General features: G+C 41.3%; 1 protein-coding gene across 2 annotated transcripts in view; it reads left to right on the top strand.

Moving 5' to 3' along the window:
* The first annotated feature begins 58 nt into the window (after positions 1-58).
* RFWD3 (ring finger and WD repeat domain 3) overlaps positions 59-20,699 on the top strand; it is a 40,767-nt gene continuing 20,126 nt past the window's right edge. Inside the window, exons 1-4 of one of the 2 annotated variants that reach the window (XM_061137725.1) lie at positions 59-195; positions 12,027-12,606; positions 17,338-17,540; positions 18,342-18,412. In XM_061137725.1, the coding sequence (XP_060993708.1) occupies positions 12,029-12,606; positions 17,338-17,540; positions 18,342-18,412 (852 nt within the window). In that variant the 5' untranslated portion in view covers positions 59-195; positions 12,027-12,028. Of the gene's footprint in view, positions 259-12,026; positions 12,607-17,337; positions 17,541-18,341; positions 18,413-20,699 lie in introns of both variants that reach the window. The other variant, XM_061137724.1, reaches the window with a different exon arrangement.

The following is a 20,699-nucleotide window of genomic DNA, read 5'->3' as shown; positions in this document are numbered from 1 at the left end:
GACCAAAGAAAGAAGAAGAGAGGCTATTGGCTACCGGTTGGAACTGCTGCCCAATAGGAGCAGGCCGAGCCAGCACTTCGGGCGGGCAGCTTGAGCTGCTGCAAGTGGCTATAGTAGCCAGTCCGGCAAGTTTTTCTAAGGGGGTTGCTGCGCTTCCGGCGACCTGGGGAGTCTGACCGTGTGCTCTGGCTTCAGGTGAGGTGGGCACTTGCCTCTCCCCAGGCCTTGGGCGTCTGGGTCCGGGACGACTTCCCCTGGGTACGTGGACGCAGGGCCCGAGTTGGGCTGGGGGCAGGGCGGGCTTGAACTCGGTGGTCTGAGGAGATTCGGCCGCTGCGGGCGGCCCCAACGTTCGGGGCCGAGGCGCCTAAATTCCCGTTCTTTCGCGGCTGCTGGGGCGGCCCCCGAGGTGCGGGTGGGGGCGGGGCCGGAAGGAACTCCGGATTCCTGGAAGGAGCAGAGTTCGCGGGCCCGGAGTCAGAGGTCCTTGGTCGCTCTCCAGGGACCTCGGACTCTTCATGTGCAAATAACTGTTGTCCCACGGAGTGCCCGCTGCTTGCCTCACTTTCAAGTTGAACGAAAGACCTATCGTTCTATCCAGCTTTACCTCTTGGCAGCACTGTGACGTAAATACTTGTATTAGGCCCACATTTTAAAGACGAATAAGTCGAACAGGGAAGCTGGGCAACCGTCCTAAGTAAGGTCCTCAAGTAGGACGTGACCGAGCAGGGATTCGAACCCAGGTTGGCGCGACTCCTGCCCGCGCCTCGTCTTCTTTTTAATTTGGAGTCTTCATCGCGCCCAGCGTGCACATTGGTTGAAATCTGAGTAAGAAAGCTTGGGAAAGCCACAGGATGTCTAGGACTGGGCTGCTCACGGCATGGAAGGGGCCCGCTGACGCCCCCCTCCTCAACCCCAGGCCTGGCGGGTTCTGTGTTGGCCCACATTGATGGGGAAGTTTTGCTCCAGGACAGCGCCGTGTAGAGAACTTTATTCAGGATGACGTTGTTCTCTGCCTCTTCTGTCTCTCAATATTGGGTGCTGATGTGTTCTTAGAAGTTGATTGGTCTTGCGTTTTTAGGTGTATGTATGGTGGGGGTAATTCAGTAAGTATTTAGCGTCTACTCTGTACTACTTGTGTAGGATACACCGATGAATGAGGCTGGGATTTGGCTCTGGGCCTTTCACATCTCATCAGAACTTTTGTTCTCTAATCAGAACTGGCATATCATGGGAAGAAATTTCACTTTTTAATGTTAACCATACTGAAAAGTGCACAGAATAATTTTTAAAAGATTCGTGCATTCACCACCCCTATCTAACAAATCTTGACTTTGACCTTTTGATAAGAGTTTTTCTTCCTTTCTTATACTTTTTTTTTTTTTCATTAGTTGGAGGCTAATTACTTCATAACATTTCAGTGGGTTTTGTCATACATTGATATGAATCAGCCATAGATTTACAGGTATTCCCCATCCCGATCCCCGCTCCCACATCCCTCTCCACCCGATTCCTCTGGGTCTTCCCCATGCACCAGGCCCGAGCACTTGTCTCATGCATCCCACCTGGGCTGGTGATCTGTTTCACCATAGACAGTATACATGCTGTTCTTTTGAAATATCCCACCCTCACATTCTCCCACCGAGTTCAAAAGTCTGTTCTGTATTTCTGTGTCTCTTTTTCTGTTTTGCATATAGGGTTATCGTTACCATCTTTCTAAATTCCATATATATGTGTTAGTATGCTGTAATGTTCTTTATCTTTCTGGCTTACTTCACTCTGTATAAGGGGCTCCAGTTTCATCCATCTCACTAGAACTGATTCAAATGAATTCTTTTTAACAGCTGAGTAATATTCCATGGTGTATATGTACCACAGCTTCCTTATCCATTCATCTGCTGATGGGCATCTAGGTTGCTTCCATGTCCTGGCTATTATAAACAGTGCCGCGATGAACATTGGGCTGCACGTGTCTCTTTCAGATCTGGTTTCCTCAGTGTGTATGCCCAGAAGTGGGATTGCTGGATCATATGGCAGTTCTATTTCCAGTTTTTTAAGGAATCTCCACACTGTTCTCCATAGCGGCTGTACTAGTTTGCATTCCCACCAACAGTGTAAGAGGGTTCCCTTTTCTCCACACCCTCTCCAGCATTTATTGCTTGTAGACTTTTGGATAGCAGCCATCCTGACTGGCGTGTAATGGTACCTCATTGTGGTTTTGATTTGCATTTCTCTGATAATGAGTGATGTTGAGCATCTTTTCATGTGTTTGTGAGCCATCTGTATGTCTTCTTTGGAGAAATGTCTGTTTAGTTCTTTGGCCCATTTTTTGATTGGGTCATTTATTTTTCTGGAATTGAGCTGCAGGAGTTGCTTGTATATTTTTGAGATTAATCCTTCGTCTGTTTCTTCATTTGCTATTATTTTCTCCCAATCTGAGGGCTGTCTTTTCACCTTCCTTATAGTTTCCTTTGTAGTGGAAAAGCTTCTAAGTTTCATTAGGTCCCATTTGTTTAGTTTTGCTTTTATTTCCAATATTCTGGGAGGTGGGTCGTAGAGGATCTTGCTGTGATTTATGTCGGAGAGTGTTTTGCCTATGTTCTCCTCTAGGAGTTTTATAGTTTCTGGTCTTACATTTAGATCTTTAATCTATTTTGAGTTTATTTTTGTGTATGGTGTTAGAAACTGTTCTAGTTTCATTCTTTTACAAGTGGTTGACCAGTTTTCCCAGCACCACTTGTTAAAGAGGTTGTCTTTTTTCCATTGTATATCCTTGCCTCCTCTGTCAAAGATAAGGTGTCCATAGGTTCGTGGATTTATCTCTGGGCTTTCTATTCTGTTCCATTGATCTATATTGCTGTCTTTGTGCCAGTACCATACTGTCTTGATGACTGTGGCTTTGTAGTAGAGTCTGAAGTCAGGCAGGTTGATTCCTCCAGTTCCATTCTTCTTTCTCAAGATTACTTTGGCTATTCGAGGTTTTTTGTATTTCCATACAAATTGTGAAATTCTTTGGTCTAGTTCTGTGAAAAATACCGTTGGTAGCTTGATAGGGATTGCATTGAATCTATAGATTGCTTTGGATAGAATAGCCATTTTGACAATATTGATTCTTCCAATCCATGAACATGTTTCTCCATCTGTTTGTGTCCTCTTTGATTTCTTTCATCAGTGTTTTATAGTTTTCTATGTATAGGTCTTTTGTTTCTTTAGGTAGATATACTCCTAAGTGTTTTATTCTTTTTGTTGCAATGGTGAATGGTATTGTTTCCTTAATTTCTCTTTCTGTTGTTTCATTGTTAGTATATAGGAATGCAAGGGATTTCTGTGTGTTAATTTTATATCCTGCAACTTTACTATATTCATTGATTAGCTCTAGTAATTTTCTGGTAGAGTCTTTAGGGTTTTCTATGTAGAGGATCATGTCATCTGCAAACAGTGAGAGTTTCACTTCTTCTTTTCCTATCTGGAAAGATAGGAAGTTTCACTTCCTTCTTTTCCTTTTACTTCTTTTTCTGCTCTGATTGCTGTGGCCAAAACTTCCAACACTATGTTGAATAGTAGTGGTGAGAGTGGGCGCCCTTGTCTTGTTCCTGATTTCAGGGGAAATGCTTTCAATTTTTCACCATTGAGGGTGATGCTTGCTGTAGGTTTGTCATATATAGCTTTTATTATGTTGAGGTATGTTCCTTCTATTCCTGCTTTTTGGAGAGTTTTAATCATAAATGAGTGTTGAATTTTGTCAAAGGCTTTCTCTGCATCTATTGAGATAATCATATGGTTTTTATCTTTCAATTTGTTAATGTGGTGTATTACATTGATTGATTTGCGGATATTAAAGAATCCTTGCATTCCTGGGATAAAGCCCACTTGGTCATGGTGTATGATTTTTTTAATATGTTGTTGGATTCTGTTTGCTAGGATTTTGTTAAGGATTTTTGCATCTATGTTCATCAGTGATATTGGCCTGTAGTTTTCTTTTTTTGTGGCATCTTTGTCTGGTTTTGGAATTAGGGTGATGGTGGCCTCATAGAATGAGTTTGGAAGCTTACCTTCATCTGCAGTTTTCTGGAAGAGTTTGAGTAAGATAGGTGTTAGCTCTTCTCTAAATTTTTGGTAGAATTCAGCTGTGAAGCCATCTGGTCCTGGGCTTTTGTTTCCTGGAAGATTTCTGATTACAGTTTTGATTTCCTTGCTTGTGATGGGTCTGTTAAGATCTTCTATTTCTTCTTGGTTCAGTTTTGGAAAGTTATACTTTTCTAAGAATTTGTCCATTTCTTCCAAGTTGTCCATTTTATTGGCATAGAGCTGCTGGTAGTAGTCTCTTATGATCCTTTGTATTTCAGTGTTGTCTGTTGTGATCTCTCCATTTTCATTTCTAATTTTGTTAATTTGGTTCTTCTCTCTTTGTTTCTTAATGAGTCTTGCTAATGGTTTGTCAATTTTGTTTGTTTTTTCAAAAAACCAGCTTTTAGCTTTGTTGATTTTTGCTATGGTCTCTTTAGTTTCTTTTGCATTTATTTCTGCCCTGATTTTTAAGATTTCTTTCCTTCTGCTAACCCTGGGGTTCTTCATTTCTTCCTTCTCTAATTGCTTTAGATGTAGAGTTAGGTTATTTATTTGGTTTTTTTCTTGTTTCTTGATGTAAGCCTGTAATGCTATGAACCTTCCCCTTAGCACTGCTTTTACAGTGTCCCATAGGTTTTGGGTTGTTGTGTTTTCATTTTCATTCATTTCTATACATATTTTGATTTCTTTTTTGATTTCTTCTATGATTTGTTGGTTATTCAGAAGCGTGTTATTTAGCCTCCATATGTTTGAAGTTTTAACAATTTTTTTCCTGTAATTGAGATCTAATCTTACTGCACTGTGGTCAGAAAAGATGACTGGAATGATTTCAACTTTTTTGAATTTTCCAAGACCAGATTTATGGCCCAGGATGTGATCTATTCTGGAGAAGGTTCCGTGTGCACTTGAGAAAAAGGTGAAGTTGATTGTTTTGGGGTGAAATGTCCTATAGATATCAATTAGGTCTAGCTGGTCCATTGTGTCATTTAAGGTTTGTGTTTCCTTGTTAATTTTGTGTTTAGTTGATCTATCCATAGGTGTGAGTGGGGTATTAAAGTCTCCCACTATTATTGTGTTAGTATTAAGTTCCTCTTTTATACTCGTTAGCGTTTGCCGTACATATTGCGGTGCTCCTATGTTGGGTGCATATATTTTTATAATTGTTATATCTTCTTCTTGGATTGATCCTTTGATCATTTTGTAGTGTCCTTCTTTGTCTCTTTTCACATCCTTTATTTGAAAGTCTATTTTATCTGATATGAGTATTGCGACTCCTGCTTTCTTTTGGTCTCCGTTTGCATGAAATATTTTTTTCCAGCCCTTCACTTTTAGTCTGTATGTGTCTCTTGTTTTGAGGTGGGTCTCTTGTAGACAGCATATATAGGAGTCTTGTTCTTGTATCCATTCAGCCAATCTTTGTCTTTTGGTTGGGGCATTCAACCCATTTACATTTAGGGTAATTATTGATAGGTGTGGTCCCGTTGCCATTTACTTTGTTGTTTTGGGTTCACGTTTATACAACCTTTCTGCATTTCCTGTCTAGAGAAGATCCTTTAGCATTTGCTGAAGAGCTGGTTTGGTGGTGCTGAATTCTCTCAGCTTTTGCTTATCTGTAAAGCTTTTGAAGTCTCCTTCATATCTGAATGAGATCCTTGCTGGATACAGTAATCTAGGTTGTAGGTTATTCTCTTTCATTACTTTCAGTTCGTCCTGCCATTCCCTTCTGGCCTGGAGGGTTTCTATTGATAGATCAGCTGTTATCCTTATGGGAATCCCTTTGTGTGTTATTTGTTGTTTCTCCCTTGCTGCTTTTAATATTTGTTCTTTGTGTTTGATCTTTGTTAATTTGATTAATATGTGTCTTGGGGTGTTTCGCCTTGGGTTTATCCTGTTTGGGACTCTCTGGGTTTCTTGGACTTGGGTGGCTATTTCCTTCCCCATTTTAGGAAGTTTTCAGCTATTATCTCCTCGAGTATTTTCTCATGGCCTTTCTTTTTGTCTTCTTCTTCTGGAACTCCTATGATTCGAACGCTGGGGCGTTTCACATTGTCCCAGAGGTCCCTGAGGTTGTCCTCATTTCTTTTGATCCTTTTTCCTTTTTTCCTCTCTGCTTCATTTATTTCCACCATTTTATCTTCTACCTCACTTATCCTATCTTCTGCCTCCATTATTCTACTCTTGGTTCCTTCCAAAGTGTTTTTGATCTCATTCATTGCATTATTCATTTTTAATTGACTCTTTTTTATTTCTTCTAGGTCTTTATTAAACATTTCTTGTATCTCTTCAATCTTTGTTTCCAGGCTATTTATGTGTAACTCCATTTTGTTTTCAAGATTTTGGATCATTTTTATTATCATTATTCTAAATTCTTTTTCAGGTAGATTCCCTATCTCCTTCTCTTTTGTTTGACTTGGTGGGCATTTTTCATGTTCCTTTACCTGTTGGGTATTTCTTTGCCTTTTCATCTTGTTTAGATTGCTGTGTCTGGAGTGGACTTTCTGTATTCTGGAGGTCTGTGGTTCCTTTTTATTGTGGAGGATTTACCCAGTGGGTGGGGTTAGATGATTGGCTTGTCAAGGTTTCCTGGTTAGGGAAGCTTGCGTTGGTGTTCTGGTGCATGGAACTTGATTTCTTCTCTTTGGAGAGCAATGGAGTGCCCAGTAATGAGTTTTGAGATGGGTCTATGTGTTAGGTGTGACCTTGGGCAGCCTGTATGTTGATGTTCAGGGCTATGTTCCTGTGTTGCTGGAGAATTTGCGTGGTATATCTTGCTCTAAAACTTATTGGCTCTTGGGTGGTGGTTGGTTTCAGTGTAGGTATGGAGGCTTTTGGACGGTCACTTATTACTTAAAGTTCCATGTAGTCAGGAGTTTTCTGGTGTTCTCAGGTTTTGGGCTTAAGTCTCCTGCCTCTGGATTTCAGTTTTATTCTTCCTGTAGTCTCAGGACTTCTCCAACTATACAGCACTGAAAAGAAAACTTCTAGATTAATGGTGAAAAGATTCTCCCCCATTAGGGACACCCAGAGAGGTTCACAGAGTTACATGAAGAAGAGGAGAGGGAGGAGGGAGATAGAGATGAGCAGGAGGAGAAAAAGGGGGACTCAAGAGGAGAGAGACAGATCTACGCAGCTGTCTGTTCCCAGAGTGTACTCCGTAGCCCAGTCACCTACAAAGATTCACAGAATTGGATTGGGAAGAGAAGGGGAAAGGAGGAAACAGAGGTGTTCTGAGGTAGAAAACAGAGAGTCAAGATTGGGAGAGAATAATCTTCGGTTTAAAAATAGGGCTTCTCTTCTTTTTTTTTTTTTGTAAGGTTATAGTGTATTGAAAATGAAAATTAAGGAGTAGTAGAGGAGTACTAGAGGACTTTAAAAGAAATAAGAGAAAAAGAAAAACAGAAAATAGAAGAGAAAAAGGAAAGAAAAAAGAAAAAAAAAAGAAAGAAAAAAAAATTAAAAAATTTTTTCCCCCTAATTAAAAAAATCATAAAAATCTATGGAAATGAAAGTTAAGGAGTAATGGGGGAGTAACAGGGGATTTTAAAGGAAAATAAAAGAGAAAAAAGAAAAAAAGAGAGAAAAAAGTAAAATCATATCTAGGAGTTTCTCTGGAGCTGTTGCGGTCAGTGTGGGTTCGGCTCAGTTTCAGATAGCTCCTCGTTCCAGCTTACACTTCTCGATATCTACAGGCCCCTTCCGGTGTAGTCGGTGTTTTCTAGAGGGATTTTAATCTGTTGCACCAGTCCCTTCTGAAGCGGTTCCCTTTGTTTATTTGGCTTCTGTTTGCCAGTCTCTTCAGAGTCTCATTTCCGCCCTGACACAGGCGGGCGGAGGTGGGCTCTTATTCAGGTAGCTAGTTCCGTCGCTCTGCGGGGAGGGGCTGGCGCTGTGGGGAGGGGCTGGCGCTGTGGGGACGGGCTGGCGCTGCCAGGAGGGGCTGACGCTGCTTTCTCCGTCTGCGCTGCTCAGGCTCCTGGCTGCTCTATATGGAGCGCGCCCCGCGCTGCGCGCGGTTCCAGCCCTCGGGTGTTCCACAAAAGCGCGGAAGGAAAAGCTGCGCCTGCTCTCTGTGCCTTCCCCGTCAAAGCGGTCCAGGCAGCCAGGGGCTCGGTGGGCGCACTCTCCCCAGGTGTGGCGCGCCCACTCCCTTCCGCGGACCCAGTCTCAGTTTCCGCTGGCGCCAGTCGGGTGCGTGCGCCTTCTGCCCTCCGCGTCCCCAGCCCCAGTCCCCGCCCGCGCCGGTCGGGTGCCTGCGCCCTGTGTCTCGCCGCGACCTTCCCTCCCCCCTGCCTCCTGCCTCCGGCGGGGCTGGGCGGGTCCACAGCCTGCCAGCTCTTCTCTGGACTTTCTCGGGTCTCTTTGTTCTGCGAACGGCCGGCAGTGTGTTCGGTCGGTTAATTTACTCTCTCTCTCTTTTGGTCTCCCACAGTTCAAGTTGGCAACTCACAGAAGCTCCCTCCAATTGTCCTCAGGGCACTCAGGCCTGGACCCTACCCCAAGCAATGCCGCCTAAGACTCCCTTCCCGGGACGGATCTCCGTCCTTAGCTCTTTTGTCTCACTTTTTATCTTTTATATTTTGTCCTACCTCCTTTCGAAGACAATGGGCTGCTTTTCTGGGCGCCTGATGACCTCAGCTAGCGATCAGAAGTTGTTTTGTGAAGTTTGCTCTGCGTTCAGTTATTCTTTTGATTAATTTGTAGGAGAGAAAGTGGTCTCCCCGTCCTACTCCTCCGCCATCTTGTGTCAGGCCCTTTCTTATTCTTAAATAAATAAATTCTATTGTCAAAGCCCCTCGTGTGTACCCCAGCACCCTCCCTCTCCTGAATTGGGTATTTTTCATGCCTGGGCTTGTTTTATACTACCTTATATTTATAAATCCATATAGTAGTGTGGTTTTGCATATTTTTAAGTGCCCTAAAGATGGAATTAATAATGGAGTTTCATCTGTAGTCTGCTTTTTTCTTTTCAGTATAGTTTTTGAGGAAATTTACTGAGTTGGTATTCTTAGTTGGAAGAGAGTTTATGGTTCCATCTTGACCAGAGGTTTTGCTTCACTTTTTTCTCCATTTTGAGTTCTCATTCTTGTACTTCAGTTAGTCAAGTATTCTGATTTAACCTTTTAATATTACTATTTTTACTGTCTTGTTTTCTGAGACTTTGTCAGGTTTATCTTACAGTCCTTCTATTAAAGATTTTATTTTGATTGTGAAATTTCTAAGAGCTCTTTCTTGCATTCTGATTTTAACTTATTTTTTTCCCTTGGCATTTTTTTAAGTTTGGATTTATTTTATTTACTTACTTATTACCATTTCTGCATCACATTTCTTTTTTCCAAGTTTCTTCTCTTGGTCTGCTTTGGTTTCCTCTCATGTTGGAGGCTTTTCTTGAATGTCAGTTGTTCTTTGGCTGTTTTGTTTTGCAGAGAGACCGCCCCCATCCCCACCCCCCCGAAAACTGGTTGGAAGCTATATGAATGACTGAACCTTACCAACCAAGGGACTTTTACCGTTAGATATAAGGACACAAGGGCTTCCTTGTGGCTCTGCTGGTAGAGAATCTGCCTGTAATGCGGGAGACCTGGGTTTGATCCCTGGGTTGGGAAGATCCCCTGGACAAGGGAAAGGCTACCCACTCAGTATTCTGGCCTGGAGAATTCCATGGACTCTATAGTCATGGGGTCGCAAAGAGTTGGACCCAACTGAACGACTTTCACTTCCCTCAGAAAAGATTGGAAGCTCTGTATGAATGACTGAACCTTACCAACCAGGGAACTTTTACCATTAGATATAAGGACAGAGACCCAGCCATTTTCTTGAGATTTACAAGTGTTAGTATTTATAGATCTTTTCTCTTCAGCTGGTTTTCTCTAGAGAACAGTCCTCTAATCTCCTGCCTTGAGGCATAGAGAATGTGTAAAAACCACAATATTGTGTTCTGGATTTGTGCAGCTGGGGAGAAGGGTTGGAAGTGTTTCACACTTGTGAAAGTTTGTAGAATTTCACTTAACTCCTTGTTTTTACTGCTGGTCTTAAGTCTGTGTGGTTCAAAATTCCAGTTTTTCTGCAGCATAAGGGGAGGTGTTTTTTTATTGTTTCCTAGAGGAACAGATTACTTTCACAGGCTTTCAGCTAATCCTCCTGTCCATCTCCATCTTTCAATGCTATCTTCTGTGATATGTAGTTTCTACAGTTCCCTCAGTGGAAATTAGCTTGCTTTTCAATAGCACACAGTCCTACCAGTTATTGGTACAGAAAACTGTATGTCTCATACTCTCTTTGCTTTGTTCTTGTGATTTATTCTTTTTTTATTGCTATTTCTTGCAAGGGGATGGGGGTCATGTTCATGGATTTTCAGGAATGACTAAGAAAGAAAAACATACTTCATCTGCTATGTTTATTGGACTTCTCTGCGTTTATGCTGACCACTCCAGTCTGGCCTCTACTCATCACTTTGGGAAAACAGCTCTTTTCTAGATTATCGATCACCTCTACATTGCTAACTCTAGTGGCTGTTCTTCCCCTCAGTAGCACTTGACACACCTGACTGCCCCCTCCTTGCATCATTCTTCTAAGACACCACACTCTCCCAGGTTTTCTCCTACCTCATGGTCTTGGTTTCTGGGTTCTCTTCCTAAAGCTGTTATACTTTTAATGTTAATGTCTCTGGTATTAGTCCTTGGCCTGCTTTTTTTCTATCTCGGTTCCTTCTTAGGTAGTTTATCTATCCCAAGATTTTAAGTGGCATGACTATACTGAGGATTCTTAAAGCTGTCTGCTCTTCCATCTCCACTGCTCCTATTCTTGCCTCTGTGACCACTAGTTTACACTCCCATAATAGCCTATAAAGTGGTCACTTTGCCTGCACTTTTCCTCCCCTACAGTCCATTCCTAACACAGAAGAAACTCCTTACCAAGCCCTTTTAGTGAAAGTGTCGTGTATCTTCAACTTCACTCCTCATACTAAACCTCATACTGTCTGCTCTTTCTTATTGTGCTCGTTATGCTGGGCTTCCTAGTTTCTCTGATGCACTAAACCCATACTTAGCAGACACCATGTATTGATTTTCTTCTGAAACTCTTTCTTGGCTCTTCATGTGGCCAACTTCTTTTAATCCTTGTCTTGGTTTAATTTTCACTTTTAAGAGGCCGCCTCTCACTGTTGTGTCTTGCCCCCCACTCCTAAAACCAAATGGCACAATATATAATTTTCACATTGATTTGTTTATTCTCTCATTTGTTAGAATGTAAATTGTATTACGCTGGGTCTTATCTACTTATCTGTTTGCCTCTGTGAAGTGTCTTGACTATATGACAGATGCTTAAATATTTCTTGAAAAATAGACTAATGTAGTGAAGTAGAGACAGAAAACAAATAATGAAAGGAACATAACTAGTGCTTAATAAATATTTGTTGAATGGACTAACAAATGGACTTAGAGACAGAAAACAAAAGTAATGAAAAAGTTGAAGTAAATAAAGGTTGCTCAGCGTTTTGGGGGGAAATAGGTAAATTTCTATTTTGAGTTATTTGAGTTATTTTGTGGACGTGTTCTTTCTGTGTTTATTTTTTGCACTTTAGTGCCATGAAAGGTGAATATTGCCTACTAAAATTAAATATAGCATTGTATGCATTTGTTGTGGTAAAAGTCCATATACAGGTCATGACAGAACTGCAAGAGGTCTGAGGGATTATTTTCAATAGTTCAATTCTCTTATTTTATAGATTCTTTTAAAGACCAGTGCTATGATCACATGACTTTTATGTTTTCGAAGGGTAAACAGGATAACTGGTTAAAAGTCCTTATTATAGGAAAAGAGCTAAAATCATCTTTTTAAGTTTCTCAGTTTTGTCAAGAATGATCTTAAACAGAAACATTAAATGATAGACATAATTAGATAAAACATGCCACATAGCTAATACGTTTTACTAATACTTTTTACAAATATTACTTTCTCAGTGATGGCTCGTGAAGCAGTGGAATATGATCTTCAGGTGCAATTAGATCATGGTGCTGCAGAACAGCCTGCTCCTGCTGAGGTGGTGAGCAGCCAAGGGGGACCACCCCTGCTCCAGCCTCCTCATACTGAGGAGGTCAGCAGCCAGGAGGGACCACCCGTGTTGCGTCCTGTACTTGCTGAGGTGGTCAGCATCCAAGGAGGACCACCCCTGCTCCAACCCATTCCTGAGGAGGTGATCAACAGCCCAGAGAGAATGCCGCTGCTTCCACCTATTCCACAGATATCTGTTGATTTGACAGAGGAAGTGGAGCTCTCGGGAACAGAGACTGTGGGGAGCCTCAACCCAGGAGTTTTAGAGGAGTTTAGTCCGAGATCTGGTGCTAACCATGCTCCCCAAGTGCCTTCATTGGATTCAGTGAACAGCTTCATCAGTGGGCTGCAAAGACTTCATGGCATGCTGGAGTTCCTGCGACCAACTTCAGACCGCGGTGTGGGGCCCATGAGAGCGAGGAGGAGTAGGAGGAGTTCTGCTTCACGGAGGACAAGAACAGGAGGGTCCCAGAGGACAAACAGTGCCAGGTAAATAGATGTGTAAATAGTGGGATTAGTACCTGATTGGGAATTATGAACCTTAGGCCCTGATGATAGCCCCAGTGCTGCCAGGAATTGGCATTGTGACTTGGCAAGTCGCATAACCTTTCTGAACCCCTAGTACCTCATAAATCAGATGAAAATAAAATTATTGGTTTATTTACTTCACAAAGTAGTGGAGAGGATAAGGTACACAGATATGTTTTGAAACTTGTTGGTAGTTTGTTGGCAGTGGTGTCTGTAGAGGCTGGCTTTTCTTTCGCTCATTTGTCTCTTGTACATCAAATATATATATATATATATTTAACTTGCAAGTCCACTCCACTTGCCTGAGATTCATTGTTCATTGGCACTCCACTTAGTGGTATGGTAGATTTTGTAAGATGGGCAGGCTGAATTTAGAGAACCCTTGTGAAAAGTAGAGTGTGAATTAATATAAAACTTTTCTGACTTAGTGGGAAACATTCTAGCCTTCCTCACCTGATATTGTGTTGCAGAGTTAAAAATAATTTTCTTCCATAGGTTTTGGTTTCAACTTGCCTCTTGAAGGGGTTAGCTGTCAAGTCTTGACAGTTATTATGAAGAATAACAGTTGTCTATATTTTAATCTGTTTTTTAACTTCTCCTGCTTTATTTGAAATACTTAATTCCATAGTTGGCTTTCTAAATGTCTTCATAATGTTGAAAGAGATTGAATTCAACCTTTTCATTTTAAATGTGAAAGAAACTTGGACCCTGAGAGATTGATTTATTCAGGGTCTCAGAGTGACAGTACAGAGGAGGTTAGAGCTGATGTTGGAACCTAGATCTGACTGTTGTCTACAAAAGCAAATAAAGGAAGCTTCAATCAGATCCATTTTTCTAACACTATGAAAATAATGAGGGACTTCCATGGTGGTCCTGTGCCTAAGACTGCACTCCCAATGCAGGGGGCCTGGGATCAATCCCTGGTTAGAGAACTTAATCCCATGTGTGGCAAGTGATAGTTTGCCTGCCGCAACTAAGACCCAGCACAGCCAAACAAATAAATAATACAAAGTAAATATCAAAAAGAATGAGATGGCACTAAAAAGTGGTAGCTGGGCCATCTGTTGCCTGTGTTTTGCAAATGAGGAAGATGATAGGGTGATTTATGGTTTGACTGAGATGACTCTGGAGTTGGAGTTGTGCCTTCTGATTCTGGATTTCAGCATCCTTTTCAGTGGATCCTGCTGTTAGTGTATCAGGGCTGCTGTCACTGTGGCTTTAGTCTCTAATGCCTGGTCAGTGCTGGATGAGAAGAGCCTCGTTCTGTGTTGACAGGAGTTGCAAGTCCATGCTACTCTGTTATTTTAAGGTGCCATTTATGCTGATTTTCAAAGCAAAGTAGGATTTCGTATATTTGTGTCATAGACGAAGGTACCTTGTAGTGCAATTTGGGGACCCTGTTGAAATAATAAGGGGGCTGAGAGTTGAGAGTGGTGTCCTCTGGAACTGTGAAGTGGACTCTTAAATTGTCCTCAGGCTTGGTTGTTCATACATTGGGTGAGTGGGTGAGGGGATTGCACTTGGTTGGGGACATTAGTGTAATGAGTTCACAGGAGAGTGACACTTATAAACCAGATGCCAATTTACAGAGAAAATTAGAAACAGCACAGAGACCAGATTCTCTGGCATTGTCAGCATGGTTCTCCTAGAGGGTACTGACACACAGAAGCCAGACTCTATAATCAGAAAATTTCTTGATGTATGTAGAATCTGTGCTCAGGGATTGAGCTACAGAATTTAGATGTTAAATGATGTCAGTTTGTCTGTCTCCACAAAGAGAATAAACCTTCAAGGCAAAGCACTGTGCAGAGAACATGGATTCTGGAGCCTGATAAATGAGACATTAAAATTTCTTGCCGTTAAATATTGTGTTGTAAATTAATTCCACACTAAATTCACACAGAGGTCTGAGCTTTCCCAGGACTGATTTGCTTATACCTTCTGAATATCTTGAAGTGAATTTCTCATTATGGTGTTTGGTGGCATTTACTCACCTGACACTACCCCTGCGCCAGGTGTTGAGAGCCTGGGCCAAGGTGAGACGCTTTTGCCTCAGGCTCCACCACATTGGGGAAACCTACCTAATGGGATATTTTTCCCAACTACTTCTCAATCATGGTCACAAACTCCTTTCCTATTTCTTTGTTTGAGGCTGCTTGATTCTGACTGTCAGCGTCATCATTCATTCGTCAAATATTTGTAACACTCCACTATGTGAAAGACTGAACTTTTGCCTTGGAGATACATACATCTGAACAGGACAGATCAGGGTACCAGTTTTCATGGAGCTTATGGAATCTAGGACTACAGAGGGTAAGCAAGGGGCAAGACTTTATTCTACTGTTATTTAATCCAGAGATGATGAGTGCAGGAAAAGAGGAGAATTATGACTGTACTCCTAAGCACTGCTTCCCAGTTGCTTTTCATAGTCCCCTCCTGACCTTGGAAATGCCTATTTGCTAATAAAAGCAATATTAATGAGTGATTTTTTAAAGAAAGTTAATCATTTAATTTTTACTGGTTTCTATGCAGAATGCTATTGATATGCATGTAATGGTGGTGGTTTAGTCGCTAAGTCATGTCCGTCTCTTATGACCCCATGGGATTCTCCAAGCAAGAATACTGGAGTGGGTTGCCATTTCCTTCTCCAGGGGATCTTCCCAACCCAGGAATTGAACCTGGGTCTCCTGCATTGCAGCAGGCAGATTCTTTATTGACTGAGCTATAAGGGAAGCCCTATGCATGTAATAGATTAACTTTATTATATGTTTCATTTAGTTCAAATGTTCTTAGGCAGTGCTGCTCTTATGTGCTTATTTTCATGAGTAGCTATAGCTGCTGTTCATGCACAGTTCTTAAAAATAAATTTTAAAACTTGCTTAGCATTTTCTTAAAAAAGCAAACCTGAGTGACATCAGTGCAAATGGCAGAATAAGGACCTCAGAAAAATCCTCTGTATCGAATCAGTGAAACAACTGGCAACATTTATCAAAATCAACTTTTTCAGTATTCTGGAAATTATCCAGTGCTTGTAACAGTTCAGTGAGTGAGTCTCAAAGAAAGCCAGCTGAGTCGCAGTAAGAACTGTGAGCTTTGTGGCATTCCTTATTCCCATTTTCCTCTTCAGCTCCATAGTAGTCTTGAAAACTGCCTGTAATCACAGTGAAAGGCCAGTAGCCTAGAAGCAACTAGAGAGAGTACTTTGAAACCTCAATACCAAAGAATTCTTTTTTCACCTGTTTAGTGATTTCCTGGAAGATGCCACTTGAAAGGTTATTCCTGGCTTGTCTTAGTCCTAAAAGCTTAAAGCCTATTCCCCAGGATCTGTCTGAGGCAGTGGATGGTCACTGGGGCAAACATTAGACTAACCAAAAAGCCTAAAAGGAAAAGCTGGGGAATGTGATCTTCATATGGGGTTTTTAAAAGTTCTGACATATTCCTGGGAATCTAAAAGGCCACATACATGTCGAGGGCTGTGTGCAGCTGTACCCACGCTCAGGGAAGGCCTGAGAAGGCACTAAAGCAGTGAGCTCTCATCTCTGACTGACCGTGAGGCTCTGCATAAGCAAGAAATGAAGTCTAACGTAGAGTTGTCACCTGCCTGGCTGATTACTGCTGTGCCCCAACACACACGTCAGATACCCCAGCAAAGACTGGGAGGCTTACTGATTCCAGGTGTTTAAGAAAATCTCTGTCTAGTCATGAACTGAGCACAAGGCTAACCAAACAGCACGCATAGCAAAGAGTGCAAACTTTATAGAATTACTTCAGAAAGTCACTAAACAAACAGTAGCAACTATAAGAAATAACAGCAACAAACCCTGGGAACAGTGAATTCTCATTTCCAGAGTTATCACATTATGTTTTATGAGATGTCCAATTTTCAAGAAAATATAAGATGTGTAAAGAAAGTATAGTCATTACACAGGAAAAAAAACTTTATGAAGAAACCAAAATTTTGAACTTACTAGATTATTTAAATATATTAAAAAAACTAAAGCAAAAGATAAAACACTGTGTCACCAGATAGATAATTTTAATAAAGAGACTGAAGTTATAAAAATGTACAAAGGAGAAATACTGGAGTTGATACATGTACTAAATGGAAAAAAAATCACTGGAGAGCTCAACAGAAAGTTTGAGTGGGCAAAAGAGAGAACTTTTAACTCTTTTTTTTTTAAGCATTTTTAACTTGAAAAGAAAAACAGCTTAAAGTGAGAGTTGAAACAATAATGACTGTAGCCAGACTTAATACCCCCAAAGACCTTGGTCTGAGTAGCTGCAGCAACAGAATTTATGAGGCTGTATTTGATCAATAGGGCCGTTTTTTTGTCTTGCCCACTCTTTTCAGCCCCCTAATATCAGCAGACAAATTGCTAAGTTAGTTTTCTCTCTCTTTCTTTTAATGTATTAATGAGTCATGTCTTTAAAAGATATTGACAAAAGAAGTACCAGTAAAGTAAGATTAGCTTTTAGCAGAAGGGTCAAGCTTCAGTGTGAGCTGATGGAATAATTGAATAGAAAGAGCATATGTAGTCCAGTCAGCATCTGCCTGAATCTCTGTTCCTACTTCAACATTTAATGGCCTGGTGATGCATTAAAATGACTAGGATTTACCTCCAGATTACTGTGGATTATTCTTGTGATGTTAGTGTGCTGTACTAGAATTCTGTTGCCTTTCTCTGTGCACAGGGTGAGAGCACCGTTGGATGCTTTCTTTCAAGCGAGCAGGACCCAGCCTCATTCGTCAGCCACCTCTCATGATTCAGAGACTAGGAATCCTGTCTCTGATGACTTGCAGGTATCAGGCAGTTCTGCTTCCGACAGTGAGAGCTCCACAGAGTTTGAGGAGGGAGGTGCCCAGGCAGAGGAGCCTGAAGCTGTTGTTTCAGAAGGTGAGTACTCTTTCTCCAGACTTCATTCACGAGGTCAGCAGCCGACAAGCTTAGGCTCCAGAAGGCTAGAAGCTCTAGACTTGTGTTTTGATACTTTTCCTCTTCACTCCGGATGTCATAGATTACTGCTTTATAGTGCAGAGCTTACACTCAGTCAGTCAGATACTTCAATCGCTCAGTCATATCCAACTCCTCGAGACCCCATGGACTGCAGCACGCCAGGCCTCTCTGTCCGTCACCAGCTCCCGGAGTTTACTCAGACTCGTGGCCGTTGAGTTAGTGATGCCATGAGCTTACACGGGCCATAACTATACAGAAAGGATTTTATCTGGCATGCAGTTTTATGTGATTTGTGACCCACTGAGTTGGTCACTTTGTTCCAAGTCTGTGATAGGAGATGTACAAGATGAGCCTAGGGCATTTTATTGTGGTAGAGACCAAAGCCGTCTGTCTTACAGTTATGTCAGTAGGCATAGGTGCAACCTTGAAAGAGAACCTAGTGGCCTAGGGCACTTTGAGCATTTTGGGGCAATTTGAGCATTAAAAAAAATAATGAATGTATTCATAGGGTCTTAGATTGAAATAGCATCAATGAATTCTTTTTGGTTTTTTTTTTTTGGCTCCTTGATATGCAGGATCTTAGTTCCCCAACCAGAGACTGAATCTGCTCTCCCTGCCATTTCTAGTGTTGTTGTAAAAGGGAAAGCTGTGGTGAGTTAGGCTCTCCTGCTAGCCTCATACCTGACTTATATCTTCTTTTATATGTTACCTGTCCCATCATTTCTGGAAACAACTTGGCAGAGCAACTAGAAGATATCTCAACAGACCAAGAAGTTACATGTACTGGGGGAGAAGACACTCTCCACAAACAGGTAATTTGAACATCCTTTTAGATTTGTATTTACATTTAAAAAGGAGACTGGCAGGCTAAAATGGAAAACTCACAGACTTTGTAGGCAGGGGGCCCAGATGTTACTCATTATTTGTGTGACTGCTTACCCTTAGGTTTAAAAACAGAGGGTAGGGGAAGGTTTGAATATTTGTCCGTCCCACCTAACAAGGTTATGTATCAATTAAAGCAGCCAATATGAGTACAGTTTATGAACTGTCTGGCAGAATGCTTGCTATGAGATAAACTGTTTTTATTTTTAAAAATAACATCACTGTCCTTAATATGAGATGTATTTATATAAACTGTGGACCCTGCCAGTTTGGAAACATCATTGATTCACTTTTTGGATGTTTCTGTTTTTATTTATTCTCTTTAGAAAAATTAACTCATGTAAATTTACTTACGTGTATAATTTTTTACTTTATTTAAATATAGTTTACATATGTTAGTTTCAGGTGTACTGCAAAGTGACTTGACATTTGCATACATTATAAAGTGATCACCACAATAAATTTAGTAACATTTGTCCCCATACAAAACTATTAGAGTATTATTAACCACGTTCCTCATGCTGTATATTACATCCACATGGTTTATTATTTTATAACTGGAAGTTCAGTTCAATCACTCACTTGTGTCCAACTCTTTGAGACCCCATGGACTGCAACGCGCCAGGCTTCCCTGTCCATCACCAACTCCTTAGGGCTTGCTCAGACATATGTCCATCAAGTTGGTGATGCCATCCAACCATCTCATCCTCTGTCGTGCCCTTCTCCTCCTGCCTTCAATCTTTCCCAGCATCATAGGCTTTTCCAATGATCAGTTCTTCGCATCAGGTGGCCAAAGTATTGGAGTTTCAGCTTTAGCATCAGTCCTTCCAATGAATATTCAGGACTGATTTCCTTTAGGATGGACTGGTTGGATCTCCTTGCAGTCCAAGGGACTCTCAGGAGTCTTCTCCAACACCACAGTTCAGAAGCATCAATTCTTCAGCGCTCAGCTTTATGGTCCAACTGTCACATCCATCCTTGACTACTGGAAAAACTACAGCTTTGACTAGACGGACCTTTGTCAGCAAAATAATGTCTCTACTTTTTAATATGCTCTCTAAGTTGGTCATAGCTTTTCTTCCATGGAGCAGGCATCTTTTAATTTCATGGCTGCTGTCACTATCTCCAGTGATTTTGGAGCCCAAGATAATAAAGTCTGTCAGTTTCCATTGTTTCCCCATCTGTTTGCCATATAGTGATGGGACCAGATGCTATGATCTTAAGTTTTCTGAATGTTGAGCTTTAAGCCTGCTTTTTCACTCTCCTCTTTCACTTTGATCAAGAGCCTCTTTAGTTCTTCACTTTCTGCCATAAGGGTGGTGCAATCCATTATCTGAGGTTATTGATAATTCTCCCTGCAATCTGGATTCCAGCTTGTGATTCATCTAGCCCGGCATTTTACATGATGTACTCTGCATATAAGTTAAATAAGCAGGGTGACAATATACAGCCTTGACATACTCCTTTGCCTATTTGGAACCAGTCTGTTGTTCCATGTCCAGTTATAACTGTTGCTTCCTCAACTGCATACAGGTTTCTCAGGAGGTAGGTAAGGTGGTCTGGTATTCCCATCTCTTTCAGAATTTTCCACAGTTTCTTATGATCCACACAGTCAAAGGCTTTGGCATAATCAATAAAGCAGAAGTAGATGTTTTTCTGGAATTCTCTTGCTTTTTCGATGATCCAACAGGTGTTGGCAATTTGATCTCTGGTTCCTCTGCCTTTTCTAAAACCAGCTTGAACATCTGAAAGTTCTCAGTTCACGTACTGTTGAAGCCTGGCTTGGAAAATTTTGAGCATTACTTTGCTAGCGTGTGAGATGAGTGCAAGTTAGTACCTCTTAATCCCCTTCAACCTGTTTTGTCATACACCCCCACTCCCTTACTTTTGGCACTCACCCATTTGTTTTCTGTGTCTCTTAGTCTGCAGGTTTTTTCTTGTTTTATTTTTTAGATTCCATTTAAGTGAGATCATATGGTATTTGTCCATAATCCATGCTGTTTCCTTAGTGGCTGCACCAACTTATGTTCCTACCAACAGTTCACAAGTGTTTTCTTTTCTCCGTATCCTCGCCAGTGCTTACTGTGTGTTGTTGTTTTGATGACAGCCATTCTGACAGGTGTAAGGTGGTATCTCTTTGTGGTTTTAATTTGCATGTCCCTGATAATTACATTCAGGTATGACCTAAATCAAATCCCTTATGACTATACAATGGAG

Source organism: Dama dama, chromosome 4 (genome assembly GCF_033118175.1).
Source record: "Dama dama isolate Ldn47 chromosome 4, ASM3311817v1, whole genome shotgun sequence".
NCBI classification, from domain to species: Eukaryota; Metazoa; Chordata; class Mammalia; order Artiodactyla; family Cervidae; genus Dama; species Dama dama.
Note: the sequence above shows the minus strand (reverse complement) of the source record. Positions and strands in the feature narration are given on the sequence as shown.